The 19975-nt window shown below is 48.2% G+C and overlaps 1 protein-coding gene across 1 annotated transcript in view; it reads right to left on the reverse strand.

The window, feature by feature from the left end:
* The window catches only part of ABLIM3 (actin binding LIM protein family member 3), a 109602-nt gene that overhangs the window by 38006 nt on the left and 51621 nt on the right, over positions 1-19975 (reverse strand). Inside the window, exons 6-8 of the mRNA XM_077895957.1 lie at positions 15353-15479; positions 10990-11083; positions 3451-3538 (exon numbers count right to left, since the gene is read on the reverse strand). Of these exons, the coding sequence (XP_077752083.1) occupies positions 3451-3538; positions 10990-11083; positions 15353-15479 (309 nt within the window). The remainder of the gene's footprint in view (positions 1-3450; positions 3539-10989; positions 11084-15352; positions 15480-19975) is intronic.

Here is a 19975-nt window from a genome sequence, read left to right on the forward strand (position 1 = left end):
GTTGTGTCCCACTACAGAACTGACAAGACTGGGGTTTTAAACTTCGCAGCTTTCCTAAGGCACGCTCTCTCTCTCTCTCTCTCTCTCTCTCTCTCTCTCGTATGTTGCTTCATGGGGCACTTAGCACCTTCAATTCATTCTCTCTGATATTCATGATGACCTCCTGGAGCACACCTGCTCTCTGTAGGCGGGGTGTGTGGGCCTGCCTCAGTTTCTCCCCCGCATGATGCTTCCTCCCACTGCAGGCCTTTGCACCTGCAGCTCCCTCTGCCTCCAGCATCTTTCCTCCCCTTCTCACCCTCCCACCTCCTACTCATTTCCAAGATCTTGGCTTGAAATTTCCCTTCTTCAGCAGAGCCTCCCTTGACCTCCCAGACTAGATCGGGAGCCTCATAAACTTTAACACTATCGTTCCCACAATTTCCCTTCTCTGCACTTAGCACAGCTTGTCGTTATATTTACACTTCTATGTGATTACAGTTGGTCTCCCCTCTTGATAGTGAACTCCATCCAGGCAGCAAGCACTCCTGCCTCGTTCATGTCTGAGCACCCAGCCCTTCCCGTGCTATGTCTGGCACATAGCATGGCCCCAGCTTTAATGTATGGATGAAAGAGTAATTATCTCATTTCGCAGGTGAAGGAAGAGACCCAGAGGAGGAAGTCACTTCTCATGGTCACAGCCCATCAGCAAAGTGCTGGTGCTTGAACCCAGGAGTCTTGGATCTCTTCCCATCTGTGCTGCCTGCAAGGAGAGTTTTCTTGCCATTTCTGGGGAATATCATTCTGAGTCCTGGTACCCCTACCCAGGAGGGTGTCCAAGGCAATCACAGGTTCAGCTCTTAGTGGTAGCAGAACCCCCTGGTGGCTGCCACCCCAAAGACACCCACAGCCAGAGTCAGCATGACTCCAGCATGGGATGGCCTGGTCCCCCTCATTGTACAATCACACAGCATCTCCTGAGGCAGGTCCTTGAATGCCCTGCAATTACTCCCACTCTCCCAGGAGCCAGGAGGGTAGGAATGGGGATAATTAAGGAGGAGGGTGACAGGCCCTTCTTCATCACCAAAAATATCTCCCACCTCCTGCAGGCATCTCTATTGTCGGTTTGATCGTGCATTCTCTCAAACGATCACCAAGCTATTTACCTCATCCCTTAACTCTTGCAGCATTCTGTGAAGTTCTGGCCAGAAGCAAGGCTTAGAAGATTCTGACACACAAGGATGCGAACTCCGTGAGGGCAGTGAACTTGTTAGACCTGCTCATTGCTACATCTCCAGTTGTTAAGGGAACACTGGGCACACAGGTGGTGCTCAATAGATATTTGCCGAATGAATGAATGAACCAAGAACCTTCCATGCACCACAAACTTACATTACCTTGTAGGAACCGTTATGAGCCTATTTTACAGGTAACTGAGGTTCAATGTTAAGACTACACATACAAGTAAGTAGTTATAAACTCACAGCATCTTAGAAATGTTCACCTAGTTCAATCCAACAGAGAATTCCTGTTCCAGCCTTCCCAGTAGCTGGTGTGAGATTTTGTTGACTATGTTTAGGCCGATGGTTCTCAACAGAGAACGTTTTTGCCCCAGATGGCAGATGTCTGGGATATTTTTGGTTGTCACAACGGGAAGGAGTACGATATTGGCATCTAGTGGGTAGAGGCCAGGGATGTTACTAAATACGGTGCAATGCATAGGACAGTCCCCACACCAAAGACTTCTCTGGCCCAAAATGTCAATAATGCTAAGGTTGAGAAACCCTGCTCTAGGCAAAGGCTCTCATTGCAAGTTGAGGGAACTCGGACCAGCCTTGAGCATTTGTGGCTAGAACAAGCGTGATAGGAAGAGACATTCTATGTAACTGCTTCCCTGACCTTAGTTCTGCCTTGTGGGGAAATGTGGAGGAAGGGCCCTCCTGTAGCTATTCAAACATCCGGGGATGACTAATCACCCAACTATCCAACTCATCAGCCAACAATGTCCACCTGTAGAGTGAGTACTTCGATGGATGGGTAAATGTCAGGAAGAAGTCTGAGGGAGAAGGCCAAGGACTCTACTGCAAGCTGGAAGGTACCGGAAGGAGGGAGTGTGTTAAGTTGTGGGCGGGATCAGGGTACCCGAGGGGGTCATGAAGTCGGTAGTGCCTAACCCGGGCCTACCACGGCAGGATTCCTACACAAGGGCATGCAAGCCTGGAGTGTTCCAGGAGGCAGGCAAACAATGAACAACAACCCAGACACAATGGGGCACGGGTTCACTGTCTGCCTCTCCCCACCTCCTTTCTCACCTCCACCTGAACCCTGGCTTGAGCTCCAGGGGCTCCTCCTGGTCTCCTACACCTGCTGTTTCTTTACCCACCTCAGAGCCTGGCAGATTTGCTCCCCTCAGGTGGCGTATCCCAGCCCACTCGCCCTTTGGGTCCTGGCACTTGGCCCTTCCTCAGAGAAACTTCCCCGATGCCCACTGCACACATAAAGTGCTCTGAGTCCCATACCTCCTCCCTTCATAAAGCTTATCATGACAGACAGGTGATTATGGGATTCCTGACTGCGGTCCCCCATCCCCTGCATGGGGCTCTAGCTGGAACTCACTAAGGACCCTGGGGCAGAGCTCACACATGGTTGAGTCTCAAGAAATAGTTGTTGAGTGGATGGAGAAGCAATTGCAAGTTGGCTCTGTTAGCTGAGATGCTGGGTTTATTCCAGGATAGAAATAGAAAGGCAGTTTGAGACCTCAGTGAGAGGGTCCTGGTGGCCAGGCTGGAGTGCTGGTACCTAATGCGGTGAGCAGCGAGGGGCCCAGAAGGCCGCTGGACTGGATTCTGCCAAAAACACTACGATATCCTGGGAGGATGGACTGGGCAGAGGGTGGAGCACAGAACAGAGCCTGGGGACCGCCTGGGAGGTTTGCAAGAAGCCTGGGGCCAGAGGGCTGGGCCCTGGGAAGTTGGCAGAGGGAACCCAGTCCCTCTGTGCTTCTTGGAGACCACTGGTTCCCTTCTGTTCCTTTTGGTGTACCCTGAGAGTCCACTGGAAGACTCAAGCAGCAGCCTGGTATGGGGCTCTGAGTGTTGGGAGCAGGGCAGGGTGATGGGGTCGAGGTTCTGATGCTGCAACTCAGGCATCCTTGTGAGGTTCTCTGACCCCTTGGCCTAGTTCAGCTCAAGCTCCCGGCCCCAGGCGGAGCCAGGGGAGTCTGCTCAGAGCACTGCCAGGGAAGCAGGCCAGCTGAGCAGCGGGTGGAGGCGCACAGGGACAGAAGGCAGATTACATGTCACTTCATATTAGCCACACCGGCAACTTTCCCAAACCACCCAGAGAGGGGCGAATTAATTGCAATTTTGAGGACAAGCCAAAAACAAAGATAAAACTGAAATGAAGGAGACTGTATCTCCTTTAGAGACAAGGTTGGATAGGAATGCCTTACAGAAGGTCAGATTTGCTTACCTGTGAGGTACATTTCCTCTCCTTCAGTGAACATCTGGTGGCAGCGTACGCATCTGGCGCAGGTTGGGTGGTAGTGCTTCCCTCCTGCCTATGGAAATAAAAAGAAGAGGAGGTCAGAGCTGGGGCGGCTATCCATGGGGCAGGTGGTGTTTGAGCATTTCTTAGGCACATTAGTGTTGCTGGTGTCTTCATGACTTTACAGTTGGTTAGGAGTCTACCCAGGGGAGTCCAGACCATCTAAAAGCCCACCCAGGAGGCTTGGTGATTCCATACCATGGATCCCTAAAGGCAGTTCAGTGGACTTCCCTGGACACCCACACTTCTATTTTGGTAGAAGGACCACTTGGAGGCTACTGGTCCCACCTCCTCATTTCTATATGAAGAAACATCTTCCTTTGAGGACATCCCAACATTTCCCCATGAATGGGGCCCTTACCACTAGCAGTACCTTACCACTAGCAGTAGACTTGGAGTGGTACATAGACCTGGGATTTAATAACATTGGATCAATGAAGAAAAGGACTTCCTTGGGAGGCCTGGGTGGCTCAGTGGTTAAGCATCTGCCTTTGGCCTAGGTCGTGATCCCAGGGTCCTGGGATCGAGTACTGCATTAGGTTCCCTGCAGGGAGCCTGCTTCTCCTGCCTGTGACCCTGCACCTCTCACTATGTCTCTCATGAATAAATAAATAAAATCTCAAAAAAAAAAAAAAAAAAGAAAGAAAGAAAAAAGAAAAGGACCTCCTTTTCAATCTTATGCTAGTTCTTCTGTTTTTGTTTTTTTTTTTTAATGTTATTGATTTAAATAATCTTTACACCCAACATGGGGCTTGAACTCACAACCCTGAGATCAAGAGTCATATGCTGAGCCAGCCAGGTACCCTGAAGCCTTCAAGTTTTTTTCAAGGAGAGTACCAGTTTGGTGCTAGTGTGTCTTTAATATCTATCTGAAACTTACTAACCTAGCTTTTTAAGAATGAGAACAGGTTTGAGGTTTGTAGCCTCCACAAGCAACAGAATCCAGTTAGAGCTGCAGTGGTTTTTTTTTTTTTTTTTTTTTTTGTTTTGTTTTGTTTTGTTTGTTACTGGCAGTATAGCAAGTGATCTTGGTTTTCCTGTTACATGTTTCTTTATTTCTAAGTGAGCCAACTTAAAGACAAATGAAAGTATTAGGTAAGAATGCCTATACAAGGTTCAGAGACATGTTAAGCTGAGAGTGGCACCTTAGGGACAGCCTCTTAGGGCGCGGTGGACAAATAATGGGTCCTACAAAGGCAGGACCTGCTGGGGGGGTCTCTGACCCTGGGGCTTCAGGCCTGTGATTGCTGCACCCAAGTGCCTCTGCCCCATCCCCAGTTTACCCCAGTCTGGTTTTACTGAGCTCCCTTGACTATTTCCACTTTCCTACAACTATTTCAAATAGGAATGGAAATGATTTGCAGCTGCAAATTCTTCTAAGGGAGAAGAAACAGCCTCAGAGAAAGTTATGACTCCAGGTATCACTGGAAATCAGTAGCAATAGAAGCTGGACTCAGGACGGCAGGTCACTCGTGAGGGCAGGTCACCCATGTAGCACTCACTTCCTCACTGACTGTTCTGACACTGCAGTCCCAGCCAAGAGGACTTGATATAGAGGGGTCCTTCAGTGGTGGCTCCAGACTCTCCATATGGAGGACCTCGGCTCAAGCAATGGGGTTGGAAGGTGGGGCTTCTTTTGAAGGTACACTTGACCCTTGAACAGCATGGGTTTGAACTGCGTAGGTCCACTTACAGGTGAGTATATCTTTCGACCAATATAGCACTGTCAACATATTTTCTTTTCCTTATGATTTTCTTAATAGCAATTTCTTCTCCCTAGCTTACTTTATTGTAAGAATACTGTATATAATACATACACCACACAAGTACGTGTTAATTGATATTTATGTTATGAGTAAGGCTTTTAGTCAACAGTAGGCTATAAGTAGTTAAGTTTTGGGGGAGTCAAAATGACGTGGATTTTCTATTATGTGGGGGTCAGTGCCCCTAATCTCATGTTGTTCAAGAGTCAAGTGTATATTTTGTATGTTAGGGCAAGGTTAATCTGGGGGGATATGCCTGAGGGAAATTGATGGATATTGGGGGGTTGTTAAAGGCTTCCTCCCAAGCCATCACTTGGCAGGATGCTAATGGGTTCTTTCCAATTAAAAAAATTATAGTTGAGCAATGCTGAAGGCTTATTTCTGAATCTTTTTCAGGGAGTGGTGAAGGGGTGGGCATAGGCTTGCTTATTCTGGAGATACTTGATTTATTCTAAAAACTTAGCAAAAATGAAGAAAGGGCAGATTTTTCAAAAAGAAAAAAAACAACTCTTCAATGTTTATTTCCAATGTTTATCTCTAATGATATAATGCCCTCATCATCACCAAAGCAAACTGTGTTCAAACTTTGGAAGGAGGCTGCTCTTTTCCCAAGCTGAGATGTCGTGGGACGGATTCTCTCCTGCCATGACAAGGATAATCGGTTTAATTAGTAGCCTCTTCCTACTTTGTGTCTCTTTATCATTTCAATTATAGACCTGTTTTCCAGGGAGGCAACAGCGCCTTGGCAAAACTGAAGCTTGGCATCTTCCTAAATGTCAGGCCCTGTCACCTCGCCCCGGCCGAGAGAGGCTGTGCACCATCTCAGCAACAACTTGGAAGCAACTTGAGGGAGGGAGGCTGTCAGAACAGCCAACAGCAGCATGAGGGAAACCAAGTCAGCGAGGTAAGATGGGACATTCTGTCTGTTAAGAAACAGAAATCAAGGGGCACCTGGGTGGCTCAGTGGTTAAGCATCTGCCTTTAGCTCAGGTCGTGGTCCCGGGGTCCTGGGATTGAGTCCCGCATCAGGGGACTCCCTCTGCCTCTGTCTCTGTGTCTCTCATGAATAAATAAATAATCTTAAAAAAAAAAAAAAAAAGAAATGGAAATCAAGAAAATAGTGCAGAAAAATGGGGCCTGTTGGGGAGGGCTGAGAACCAGAGCAAGCTTAGGAGAGGCAGTACTGGGCAGTGTGGTTTTCCTTGGAGAGGAAACAGACTAGGAAGGAAGGAGTGTACTATTACTCAGCATGTTGAGCTCTGTCACCGAGGAAGGAGTTGTGGGGTGGCCTAGGGAGGGAATGGGAAAGGGGAAATGGAATGTAATTATGTGTCTGTTGTGTCCCTGCAAAGGCACTGGGACCTATAGTGGGCAAGTGTTCTTTTTGCCTGGCCAACATCCTTCCCTCTTCTTCCAGAAATGGTACCAGGCCTTATGACATGGCACGTGGCCTTATTACTATCCATTCCCCACATTAGCCCATGTGGTTAACTAGGGCTGATCCCACTAATAAGTGTATTCCAGCTCTATGATCATAGTTACTGGTTTGGAGACTGGCCTAAGATTGTCCAGTGAGCCAGTCCCAGGCTGAGCTATGAGAAAAGAGAAACTCCCCTTTCCCAGGGGATGCTATCTGTTAGAATGTAAGCTTGGAGTGACTAGGGTCCAACTCTCCCATCATGAAGGAGAGCATTCCTGAGAATAAAGCCAACACAGGTCAAAGAGGAGCCCTGATGGCAGTATAATACAAATGCATTTGTTTGAGCACTGGATCCATCTGTGCCTGAAGCAAGACCTCCTCCTAGGTTTTTTATTATGGGAGCTGATAAATTTCCTTTTTGGCCTGAGCCATTTAAGTATAGTTTCTGCACTTGCAACTACCTATAAAGATACTCCTGTATGTGTCCTTTACTCTCACATGACTACCCTACTCACAAGACATCTGACACTGGATGTGTGTGTGGGAGCCATCCCATAGCAAGCAGTTCTCTGCGACACTAGCTGGATGGCCTTCAACTTAACTGGTTCTGACACTATTTACCTGGACAGAGCGTCAGACCCCACAGGTTAAGGGCTCAGTCTCACAAGGCTGCCCCTCCCCCACTTCAGGTGCCAATTCCAAGTCCCAGGTTGTTCCCCGTGCTTCTGACCAACTGAGTCTAAACTGGAGTTTCCATGACCCCCAAGCTGGGTTGGATAATTTGTTAGAATAGCTCACAGACTCAGGGACACATTTACATTTACCTACGACAAAGGATAGAGGTAAGTAATCAGATGGAGATTTGCAGGACAAGGTGTGTGGGAGGGGGCTTGGAGGCTCCATACCCTCTCGCCACGCACCACTCTCTCCCAACCTCTACCGGAAGCTCTCCAGACCTCATGTTTTGGGAACTTCCATGGAGGTTTCATCGCATAGACACATCCATCATTACCTCAATCTCCAGCCCCTGTCTTTCTCCCTCCTGGAGGATGGGAGGTGGGCCTGCGAGTTCTAAGCTTCTAATCATGGTGATCTTCCTAGTGGTCAGCCCTCATCCTGCAGCTCTCCAGGAGCCCTCCCAGAGTCACCTCATTAGAACAAAAGACACTCCTATCTCCTAGGAAATTCCAGGAGATTTGGGAACTCTGCATCAGGACTAGGGTCAAAGACAAATATTAGAACAAAAGATGCTCCTAGTGTTCTTAACACTTAGGAAACTGCAAAGGTTTTAGGAGCCCTGTGCCAGGAACTGGGAGCAGAGACCAATATATGTATTTTCCATTGTTTCACACTAAGATGGCCATCAGAAGTTGAACAACAGTAGTATTCACCATGATAGATAAAGACTTTGAAGTCTCAGAGAAGTTGACTTGCTTCAGGTTTCACGGCCAGAAGTGGTAAAATTGGGATCCAAGTCTATTTCACCCCAACCATGTAGCTCATGACATCACATGACCTCAAAGACCCCCGAATGGCTGACAGCTGTGGGCACATGTGTGGGACATAGGAGTTTGGAGTCCTAGAAGGGCTCTGGCTTTTACCAGAAACACTGTATGACCTTGGAAGATCATCACACCTCTCGGGGCTCACTTTTCTCATCTGTAAAATGAGGAGGGTTAACTAGTTGATAGCTAAAAGTCTCTTCCAGCTCTAAGAAAAAAAATCAATAAGTCCACGATGCTAATGGAGCCTTGTACAAATGGAATCAATCAAAACCCGGTTACAGCAGCAGCCCTAGAGGAGGCTCCCATGATGCTAAACACAGTAACACAAGGGAGAAGACAGCCACCACAGACACAGTTTCAAAGCAGCTTGGAAAAAAACAAAAAAAAAAACAAAAAAAAAAACAAAGCAGCTTGGAAATGCTGGAATGAACCCCCCTGTGCAGCGCTGTGTGTGACTGAAGTTTCCTCCTCTTCCAAAGAAAAGTCTGCTTTTGTGACCTCTCATCCCACTGACCCTTTACCCCATTACAATGCAGATGCCTCTCCCCTATAATGCTGCAGACCTGACACTGTTCTGAAGGTCACCTTCCCCCCACCCCTCCACAGCTTTTTCTCAGCCCATACAGTCCTCAGCTGCTCTGCAGAATCTGACCAACACTGGCGGACCTCGCCCTCCTTTCGGAAGTGCTGTCCTCTTGTCGCCTGGGCCCCATTCTCTCCCCACACCGACTGTCTTCCTCTTTCTCTGACAACTCCTCTGTCTCCTTGTGTCACCCGCCACCCATGTAAGCAGCCACTCTACAAGGCTGCCTCCTGCCCACTCCCCCCTCTCTCCCCTTTTCTTCCCCTTCCCCCTCCCTCTCTGTCTCTGTCTCTGTCTCTCTCTCTCTCCCTCTCTCTCAATCCCGGTAACTCCCCTGGTGCTGACTCTTATTCAAATCCTAGCCTTTTTGAGATTATTCCTAACACGCCCAAGCTTTGCTCCTGAGCTCTGCTCTACATTTCTGACTGCCTTCTTGAAACCTTCCTGGAATTTCAATTACAACCCGTCCCGCATGGAACTCCCTGTGTTTCTGCCCAGATCAGCTCCTTTCCCTGCCGCCCCCAGTTTCTCTGAGGACAGCACCAGGCCTCCTCTCGTCCAGGCTTGATGATTTGGTACAACTTCTGGGTTCTTTTCCTTCAACCCTCATGTCTACCGGTTGGTTACCCTACTGCAAAACTTTGGGAATCCTACTCCCATCATGCTGGAGGTGAGTGGGGGCTCTGTCCACTGCCACTGTAGGTCTGGAGTCCTGCATGAGGCGTCATGGCCTCCTCACTGGTCTCCCACTTCCAGTTTCTTTCCTCCAAATATCTCTGTCTAAGGAGCAGCTCTAAGCGGGTCCATCATCTCAGTGTTTCCACAACCCTTGTTGCCCAGTGAATCCCATACAAACTCCTCACCCTGAAATGGGGTCCCGGGAAACCAGGACCAACACTCTAGCTGTGCTCCTGTGTCTCGCCTTCTCCTCCACACTGCCCTCAGGCTGCCCCCTGGAGAGGTTTAATGCTTTATCAGCTCTGTGCCTTTATCTTCTCTCTGACTCCCTACAATCTTTTAAAAACATAATCTTACCATGTTGCTCCTCGGTTTAAAACTCTCCAAAACTTTTCCATTGCATTTACTACAAAATCCAAACTCCTAAATGGCTACAAAGCCCCAAGTGGTGTGCCCTGTGTGATAGACCATCCTTCCCGAGCCCCAATTCATGTAATTCAGCCACATGGCCTTTCTCTCTGTTCCAATGGGTCAAGCTCAATTCTTCCTCTAGTGCTTCACATGACAGCCCTGACAACCTCTGACAACCTCGTGGCCCAGCGGCAGTGCATCTCCTCAGCTCCTCCTTCCCTGGTTGCAGCACTCTCTCCTGTTGAGCCCAGATGTGGCTGCAGACTCCTTCTCAACATAGTGTGGACTGCAGGTGACGGCCACCAACTGGCCGGCTTTGTCACAATTAACGATTCTACTCCTGAGAGCTGCCCCAGCCTGCTGTCCCCCAGCCACTGTCAGAAGGGAAAGCTGAGGCCTACGAGAGGCAGAGTCACCCACCCTGAATATGAGCATGAGTTAGCAGTTGAGTCAATATCTGAACTTGATTGTTCCTGGTCTTAGATTACTGTTCGTCCTTTGCACCAAACTCTTTCCTGTTTTTAATTCCTCAAGGTGGGTGGTCCCAAAGCATAGGAAGACAGCTTTCTGGGCCCACAGGGTGTGGGAAGGAGGGCCGGGAGGGACAACAGACAGGGGGCTCGGGTAGGGGCTCGGCAAGGGTGCCACGGGTTGCCTGTTAACGGCAGAGCTGGCTGTGCATCAGCGGCAGGGGAGAGCGGTTGCCATGGCGATGGACCAGCCAAAGCAGGGAGCAGGGAGCAAGCTGCTAGACAAGCTGGTTCTTAAATCAGCACATTACCAAATGCTTAAAAAATTAAAAATGGTTTCCATCCTTTGGCAGCATTGGGAAGAAAACCCTCATTGTCCCTCCCCAGCAATCTATCTGGATCTGAGTCCAGAGAAGCCACTGGTAGTCCCAGGAATAATTGTGCCCAGCTTCTCATTTTAGGGTTGCCCAGAGAGGCGAAGTTACCTGCTCAAGTCCTGTAGCAAGGGCTAAGCTGGGGTGGAGGTGGCAGGGGATGGGAAAGCTATGATAGAAGGAGGGGTCCTCAGTGACGACTTTGTGGAGTCACCTGCCATCTGGAGCAAACAGCTTCATAGTTACTCGGATCCACTCACCTCCAAGACCCTGCCGCTGATGTATCGATCACAAGTCTCGCATTTAATGCCGAACTGGGAGTGGTAGTCGGACTCGCAGTATGGAACGCCATCCCTGCAAGAGGAAATCCACACAGGGAGAGGAGGTTGGGGGGAGGCTCTTGGGGGTGTCATGAGCAAGTTCCCAGACCTGCAGCCAATGGTGACTGGACCAAGATTAGGAACACTTGGGGAGGGATCCCTGGGTGGTGCAGTGGTTTGGCGCCTGCCTTTGGCCCAGGGCGCGATCCTGGAGACCCGGGATCGAATCCCACATCAGGCTCCCGGTGCATGGAGCTGCTTTTCCCTCTGCCTATGTCTCTGCCTCTCTCTCTCTCTCTCTGTGACTATCATAAATAAATAAAAATTAAAAATTTTTTTTAAAAAAGGAACACTTGGGGAGCTTGTTAAAAATGCAAACTCAGGGATCCCTGGGTGGCTCAGTGGTTTGGTGCCTGCCTTCCGCCCAGGGCGTGATCCTGGAGTCCCGGGATCGAGTCCCGCATCAGGCTCCCTGTGTGGAGCCTGCTTCTCCCTCTGCCTGTGTCTCTGCCTCTCTCTCTCTCTCTCTGTCTCTCATGAATAAATAAATAAAATCTTTAAAAAAAATAAAAATGCAAACTCTCTAGACACTCTTTAGATCTGTGGACTCAAAGAACCCCTGGGAAGGAGGCCCAGGAATCTGCATCTTGACAACCTGCCCATGTGCACCTGGGAACCACTAGTCTGGGCTGCTGGCCATGCATATCCCTTCTATATTCCCCTTCTTTTTCTTCTCCCTCACAAGTTATCCAGACCCAGTTTCTTCTCTCTATCCCCAGAGGCTCTTTTAAAAATGTATTGTAAAAATGTATTGCACTTTATTTTATTTAGAATAGGTAATATTTGCATTTGGCACATTGCAAAGCCATAAAGGGAAAAGTCTTCTCTCTCCTCCCAGCCCTTTCCAGGAGGTCATCGATGTGGTCAATTTTTGTGCAGAGCCTTCAGGACTCTTCTTCTAATAAAAATTTTACCTGTAGTGAGAGAATCATCTGACTGCACTCCCAGACAGTAGATAAGAGGAACCTACCCTAACTACTTCCTATGTGCTTCATTTTCTCCTGGTGCTTATAACTTATCAGGCAGTAATAAGATGATTGTTAATTATTCTTACACTATCCCCTGCTACTAATAGCCACTGACATTTATGGTTCGGTGTGTGCCAGGCCCTCTAATGGTGTTTTATACAGGTTATTTCATTTACTCCTTATGGCTGCCCTATGAGGTCAGAACTGTAAGTCTTCCTTTCATGTTGATGAGAAAACTCAACTCTGATGACCTGAAGCTGGGTTTGAACCCAGGAGGTCTGGTTTCTCACCCAGGCTGTCATGAGGACCAAAGGACAGGGCTGCCCATGCCCCAGGGCTCAGCTCAGTGCCTGGCCAGTTGTGAGCACACAGCACATGGCAGCTAAAGGAATCCTCATGATTGTGGAGAGGGGTCTTCAAGGAGCATGTCTAAGGCTCAGCTTTCACAGGCCGATGTGGAGGTAAGTGGGAGCATCAGACAGCTCACTCCAGTTCTGGGCCCTGCCTCCCTCTAAGGATCTGATCTGAGGACATGGCTCTATAGTGCTAATGAATCCAGGAGGAGAGAGGAACATTTCCCCTACTTTGGGGTGTAGCAGAACTGGTTCATGCAGAGAGGCCTAAGGATAGGTGTGCCATTGTTTCATCTCCAAGTTGTTGCCGTGTTGGGATTGCTGGGAGCCCACCCTGGGCAGCAGGGAGTCTGGGTTCTCCTGAAGGAGAGGCAGCAGTGACGACCAATGTCCAGCAAAGGCCAGGGGTCAGACTGTTGTGTATAGGCTCCTGAGACAAGCGTCTCTCACTCCTGCCAACCCTTCTATACTCTATGGGTGTGTTAGGATGACTCTGCAGGGGGAGAAAGTCATTTGTCAGAAGGTGGGTACAATGAGCCAGCAAAATTTGTGTATAAATGCCAACCCCTCCTCATTTGGACTCAAGGGTTGGGAGGCCTTGGGGAATTTGAAATATATATGATTCTCAAAAGAGGCAGATGGTCAAATCAGTATTCACTAGACACTTATTAATATGATGTCTAAGCCTTTGCACCACCCTATGAGCTAGGTCTTTTTATCCCTGTTTTTATAAACAAGGAAACTGAGTCTTGGAGAAGTTAAGTTCCTTGCCAAGGTCACACGGGTTGGGCCTCTAACCCAGGCATCAATGCCAGAGGCAGCGCCTCTAAGTGCCTGCCACTCAGCCAGTACATAGTTGAAGAGCTCAGAGCCAGGCCGCAGAGGCCCAAGGTGCAATGGGCCATTGGAGCTGGGCCTTCTTGAGAGGAGCTCTGAGCAAACCCTAACCCCTGACTTAGGCTCACAGACTCAAGGAGACTCCAGGCTGGTGACTGACTAGGGGCACTTCTTACTTGGCAGGCACAGAGGGAAATGCCAAAGTCCTACTAACATGGAATTCAGAGCTCTCGGGGATGTGACCTCAGCTCACCTCTGTAGCCTTGGACTTTGCTTCACCTGCACACATGTCTGAGCTCCAGCAAGCAAGGTGGATGTGCCAGGCACCATCCCACCCTTGCCCAGCCTGGGCATTCTTGCCTACAAACTCCTTCTTTGTATGTTCAAATCTTACCCTTGTTTTCAAGGTCTGGCTCAAATGGCACTATTTTCCATGAAGCTCTCACAAACTCCAGATCTCACTCCCTGCTATTTAGAGATGCTCCCTTCTTCCTCTGAATATTCACAGAACTTCACTTGGACCTCTGACACAGAAGTGCTGCTTGGTAGCACCCATGTCCCCTTTGCCCCTAGCCTCACCTGGGTTGGCCTTTGGGAGCCACCCCTGCCACTCACAGTCACTGTGGGTCATAGAGGGCTGCTCTCTGGCTCTAGGATTCACATCCTTCTGGCCAGTGATTGGTCAGGAATGGGTGTGTGACCCAAGGGTGGTCAAATCAGAGGCAGCCGTGGGACTTCTGCTGGAGTCCTTGGGAAAAAGGCCTCTTTCTCTCTGCTGGGCTTGCTAAGCTGGTAGAATGAACCCCTGGAGTTGCTGGGATCATCTTTGCTACCCTTAGGGGAGGGCTTGCTTGGGAATAAATTCCAACACAGAGGAAGGTAGAGCTGAGAGAGAGGGGGAGACACACACTCATACACACACGCACACACACTACTGAAGGGCCAGTAACATATTTAAGCCCCTGGATTCTGCTATGCTGGAAGTCAGTATGCCTCTGACCTTCCCATTTCTGAGTCAAACTCATCTTGCTTAAGTGAGTTTGAATTGGGTTTTCTATCACTTATGATCTAAAGGGTCCTAAAGAACACAACTCTTGAGCTCCCTCTCATATAATCCAGGGTGCCATAATTCTTTATCCATATAGTTTATCTCCCTTATTAGACTATCACTCTCCTGATGGCAAACACCACATGTGCTACAACTTTATATGCTCGCCATGTCCTAGGGGTGGGTCAGAGCGCTGCCTCAGAGTGTCTGGGTCATAGAGCATCAGAGCTGTGAGGGTATGTGGCCATTATTCTTTTAGGTACTTGAGTATGGGAATGCAGTCACTAGTGTCTGGTGGCCCCGGCAAGGGGGCTTGTCTGGTGCTGTGCTGTGTAGCCATTGGGGGTGGGGCCTTCTCTCCTGATAGCTTTGTGTGTCCGTTGTATCTCTTCTCAACTCAATTCATTCAACAACTGTATTATTGACCAGGAGTTGGGCGAGATAGGAGTGGGTAACACAAAAGCCCCACCTTGTCGAGGACAGACATTAAAGATCATCAAGGAGCAACTTCTTCTAGTCTCAGGTTTTACAGCTTTTAAAATGGGGATGGATGCCTCACAGGGTTAGTTGTGGGGTTTAATGTGATAACCCATACACAGCCATTAGTATATCCTCTGTACGTGATAAAAACTCAGTAAATGGTAGCTATTATTATTATTATCAAAAAATTATCATGGATAAATATATGATGGCAATAGATGTTAGGCTGTGTGAAGGGAGCAAACAGGGTCCCATGAGGGCTGGTGTTGGGGGAGCGGGAGTGGCATGAGACAGCATGAGACCACCTCCGGAAAGTGGGTGTGGGACCCAAGACAAAGATGGCAAAGAACAAATGCCATCAAGGAGAGAGAAGAGCACTCAGGCAGAGGAAACACCACGGAAGGGCCCAGGGGTTGGGGAGGTGCTGTTTGTGGCTGTGGTAGTGTGGTGGCCAGATGGAAGTGCAAGGAGGTACCCCTGGAGATTCAGGCAAGGTCCCCAAGGCCGGAAGAACAAAGGTGTTCTGGGAGTTGGGCAGGCCCGGGGGAGACACTCACTTGCTGATGTACTCCCCGGTGAGGATGACGCTGCAGGTCTGGCATTTGAAGCAGCTGACGTGCCACTGCTTATCCAGTGCCAGGAGCGACTGGCCGTGCTTGATCTCCTCCTTGCACCCAGCACAGTCTGCAAAGACAAGAGGACGTTGCTGAACAGAGCATCCTGGACCCCCTGACCACTGTGATCATCTCAATCCAAGTGAAGGAAACCCCTCTCTGAAAACCAGTTTTCCCCCAGCAACTTCCACCCTTGCACTGGCTCCTGCCCGGAGCTCTACCGGGTAAAAGCAAAGGCACTGGAGCCCTGGCCTCTGGACAAGAGGTCAAAGAGAGACATCCTAGGATTCTTCCAGAAAGTTCTTTGTCATACTGACTGCTGTACATCCCAAACAGACAGACCCTGCACTGCTTCTGGCCCACCCTCAAATAGTTAACTAAGCATGCTACTCTCCATGCCCTGGGGATCTGCAGCATCGGCTTCACCTGGGAACTTGCAGATGTGCAGCATCTCAGACCATCCAGACCTATTGAATTTCATCTTGATCTCCAAGCATGGTCAAGCCTGAGAAGCACTGCTCCAGGAGATAAGCTTAATATCTAATTTCTCCCATCCCTGGGCTGTATGCTTATGGGCAAGGGCCCTGTCTGTGTTTTGTGGTTAAATCTATCCTCTTGCCTAGGGCTGTGCTCGACACATAGTAGGACCTCACATCATATTTGCTGAATGAGTATGAAGGAGTGGACCTCATAGTACTCAGGAAAAGGATTGAATTTACTGTGCCTGCCCCTTCCCAACATGTTTGTAGGGCAGACAACATGAGTCTGCCAAACATTTTTCTCCCCAAGGATTAAAGAATCTGCTAAGACTGTCCCAATCCAGAGAGGTGTCCTTATTCTCCATCCTCATCACCCTGGAATGTATACCAGAGCCACAAAATGTGGGGACCAGGCATCTGCTCGTTGCTCAATCAGTGTCTGGGGAGGGGCAGGAAATGGAACCAGCGTCCAAGGTACTTGGGAGATGCTGGGAATTCAGGCCGACCGGATGGCCCACTCTGGAGGAGGAAAGGGTCATGGGACAAAGTTTACCAGAGGACAAACCTCCCAATTGGCGCCACCAGACGGAGGCATACTTTGGAGCAGCAGGGAGAAAAGAAACTGCGTTAAGTTGGGAGAGGCTGGCTGGAAGCCCTCATGTCCAGCTGGGAGCCAGTCCTGGGAGGGAAGATGATGTGCCCGCACTGTCTAGGAAGAGGGTGTGCCCAGCAAACTGTGGGGAGGGTCTGAGCCCTGAAGAAGTGCTTGTAGGAGGCAACTCCCATAGGATCCACCTCTTAGTGCCTTTCTAACACCCCTTAGCGCAGGCTGGGGGGTGGGACGGTCCCTGATTGCAACATGCTTCAAGCCCCAGGCCTTCAGATAGGGCCGGGAGGACAGTTCTGGGATTTCTCTTCCTTCCTTCCTCCTGGAATAGGCCTACCCACCTCCATCCCAATAATCACAGGCTTTAGAATGTGATCATTTAGAGAAGTCAGGCACCCCCTGTCTTTTTAATGAAGTGACCTGCTCAAGCTCAGCATAGAAGAAAGTGAGAGCTCAGGGGTCAGGTTCTGAACCACAAATACTGAACTTATGTCTGCGGGGCTCCTTGATGGGTTCAATAGTTCCACAGGGGCTATGTTCACAGAGCACTTGGTCACAGTTCCACCTAATGCAGGAATCTACAGCATTCTTGACAGGCGAGCACCATCCTCTGCATAATTGCCTCCAGGGGTAGGAAGCTCACTCCCTTTTGAGGAAGCCCATTTTGCCTTCGGACAGGCAAAATTCTCACGAGTGCCTTCTTTTTTTTTTAATTTTAATTTTTAAAAATATGTATTATATAAAGATTTAAGATTTATTCTTTTTTTGTTTTGCTTTGTAACTCCACTTTTAATTTCCTGATTTTTTTTTTTTTTTGAGCATAGTTGACACACAATGTTCCATCAGTTTCAGGTGTACAACATAGGGATTCAACAACTCTATACCTTATGCTATGCTTACCCCAAGTGTAGCTGCCATCTGTCACCATATACCACTATTACGGTATCATTGGCCATAGTCCTTACACTGTGCCTTTCATCTCCATGAATTATTCATCCCATAACTGGAAGCCTGTATGTCCCACTCCCCTTCACTCCTTCACCCATCCCCCATCCCCCTTGCCTCTGGCAACCATCAGTTTGTTCTCTGTATTTATGGGTCTGTTTCTGCTTTTTTTGGTTTGTTATTTCATTAGTTTTGTTTCTTAGATTCTACATGTAAGTGAAATCGTACAGTATTTTTCTTTATCTGACTTATTTCACTTAGCGTAACACCCTTTAGGTCCATCCATTTTGTTGCAAATATTTCACTCTTTTTTGTGACTAATATTCCATGGTATATATATATATGCTACATCTTTATCCATTCACCAATTGATGGATACTTGGGTTACTTCCATATTTTGGCTATTATAAGCAATAATTCAATAAACAGAGGGGTGAATATATCGTTTTAAACTAGTGTTTTTGTTTTCTTTGGGAAAATACCCAACCGTGGAGTTCCTAGATCATATGGTATTTCTATTTTTAAATTTTTGAGGAGCCTTGATACTATTTCCCACAGGGGCTGCACCAATCCACATTCTCACCAACAGCACACAAGTTTCCCTTTTTCTCCACATCCTTGCCAACACTTTTCATTTCTTGTCATGACTGCCTTCTTCTTCTTTTTTTTTTTTTTAGAGGGAAAGAGAGAGAGTGAGAGAGTGCATGGTAGTGGGGGTAGGGGAGGGACAGAGGGAGAGGGAATCCCAAGCAGGCTCCATGCCCAGCATGGAGCCCAATGTGGGATTTGATCTCACTACCCTGAGATCATGACCTGAGATGAAATTAAGAGTCAGACGCCTAACAGAAGGAGCCATCGAGGTGCCCCATGACTGCCTTCTTTATGTGAAGCTAAGACCTGACTCCTTGTGATGCTCCTTATTTTATGCAATAAGAATAACCTACCTCTTTTGCCTCCTGACCATTTCCTCCAAATATTTAAAGACAACTGCAATTTCTTTCATCTTCATTCCTTATACTTCACTTTTTCTTGCTTGATGCAGTCACCCACTGATCAAACTCACTTGTCGACTCCATGGAGCTAGGTATGTTATGGCCAACAACACAATTCCCTACCTCTCCAATACATCTCATTTGAATAGCTGCATCCTTTTGTGGCCACATTCTAGCAATGAGTCTCATCTTCTTAAGTTGCAATGATACATCTGGAATGGACTTGGCACCTTGAGTTAAAATTCAGGGGGCAGTACAGTGCAGTGGTTAGAGGCTGGGCTGGGAGGATAGAGTGGATGGTGAGAAGCTGGCTGATGGCAGAAGCCCAGCCCCCTCACTTCCTCGTGTGACCACTAAGCTTCTACTTCTGCATCTGAAAATCTTCCTTATGACACTGGTATGAAGATGTACTATCATCGGGCCTGTAAGGACTCAATACATCAGCTTAACAAATGGTCCTAATTTCATGTTCTTGTGTTTTTAACCCATATTCTGTGCACTGTCCAGTCTCTGATCTGAGGTCAGAAGAATATTTCAGCAGGGAAGGCCTGCTGATTCCTCCTCTATGTGGTTTTTCTTTCCATGTTATACTGTGGGTCCTCCACCACTGGCCTCGGATTGATCAGAACCCTTTCCTCCCTCTTCTTCTTCCTTTCAACCTTGACCTCTGGTGGAGCTTCAGGCATCTACCCAGGAGCTCATGAGTCTGGTAAAATAGGCACAGTTAGGAAAACTACACCCTGCCACGAGTTGGTTGCTGTGCAGTCAGCTGTCCACTCCTCATATGTTCCTCTATTCCAAAATTACAACCTTCAGCTGGCAGAAAGTATGATGCCACCACCTGTTCCCTCAAATCCCTCAGTTTACTGAGGTCCCTAAAGACTCCAGACAGCCATTTTTAGTTTTTCTTGACTGTGTCATACATTCCACTTAGATCAACAAAAATGAGTGGGTTTTATGAGTCATAGCCAGCTCCCTTCCTTGCTTTAGATAACTAATCCAGGAAGACAGGACCCTTCCCAATTAGCAAATCATGTCTGGTGTGAAGGGAATTGGTTCCAGGGCCAGAATGCCTGGGCCCACATTCCAGTTTCATTACTTACTATTTGCATGACTCTGGGCAAGTTATTTATATTCTTTGGGTCTCACTTTTCTCATCTATAAACAATCACTCTTCTCTCCCTCACTATAATGAAATATTATGTATAGATATTATGTATAGAAAACTTAGTGCATTGCCTGACAATAGTAACAGTCAATCAGTGTAAGTAGTGGTGATGATGGTGATGGTGGTATTGGTGGTGGTGATAATATGTGGTGGTGTTTTTGGTAGTGATGGTGGTGGTGGTGTGGTGGTGGTAGTGTTGGGGATGGTGTTGGTAGTGATGGTGGTGACAGTTGTGATGGTGGTGGTGGTGGTGGTGATGGTATGGGTAGAGATGTGGTGACAGTTGTGATAGTGATGGTGGTGGTGATGGTGACAGTTGTGATAGTGATGGTGGTGGTGATGGTGACAGTTGTGATTGTCATGGTAGTGGTGGTG

This window comes from Canis aureus, chromosome 4 (assembly GCF_053574225.1).
Source record: "Canis aureus isolate CA01 chromosome 4, VMU_Caureus_v.1.0, whole genome shotgun sequence".
Taxonomy (NCBI): Eukaryota; Metazoa; Chordata; class Mammalia; order Carnivora; family Canidae; genus Canis; species Canis aureus.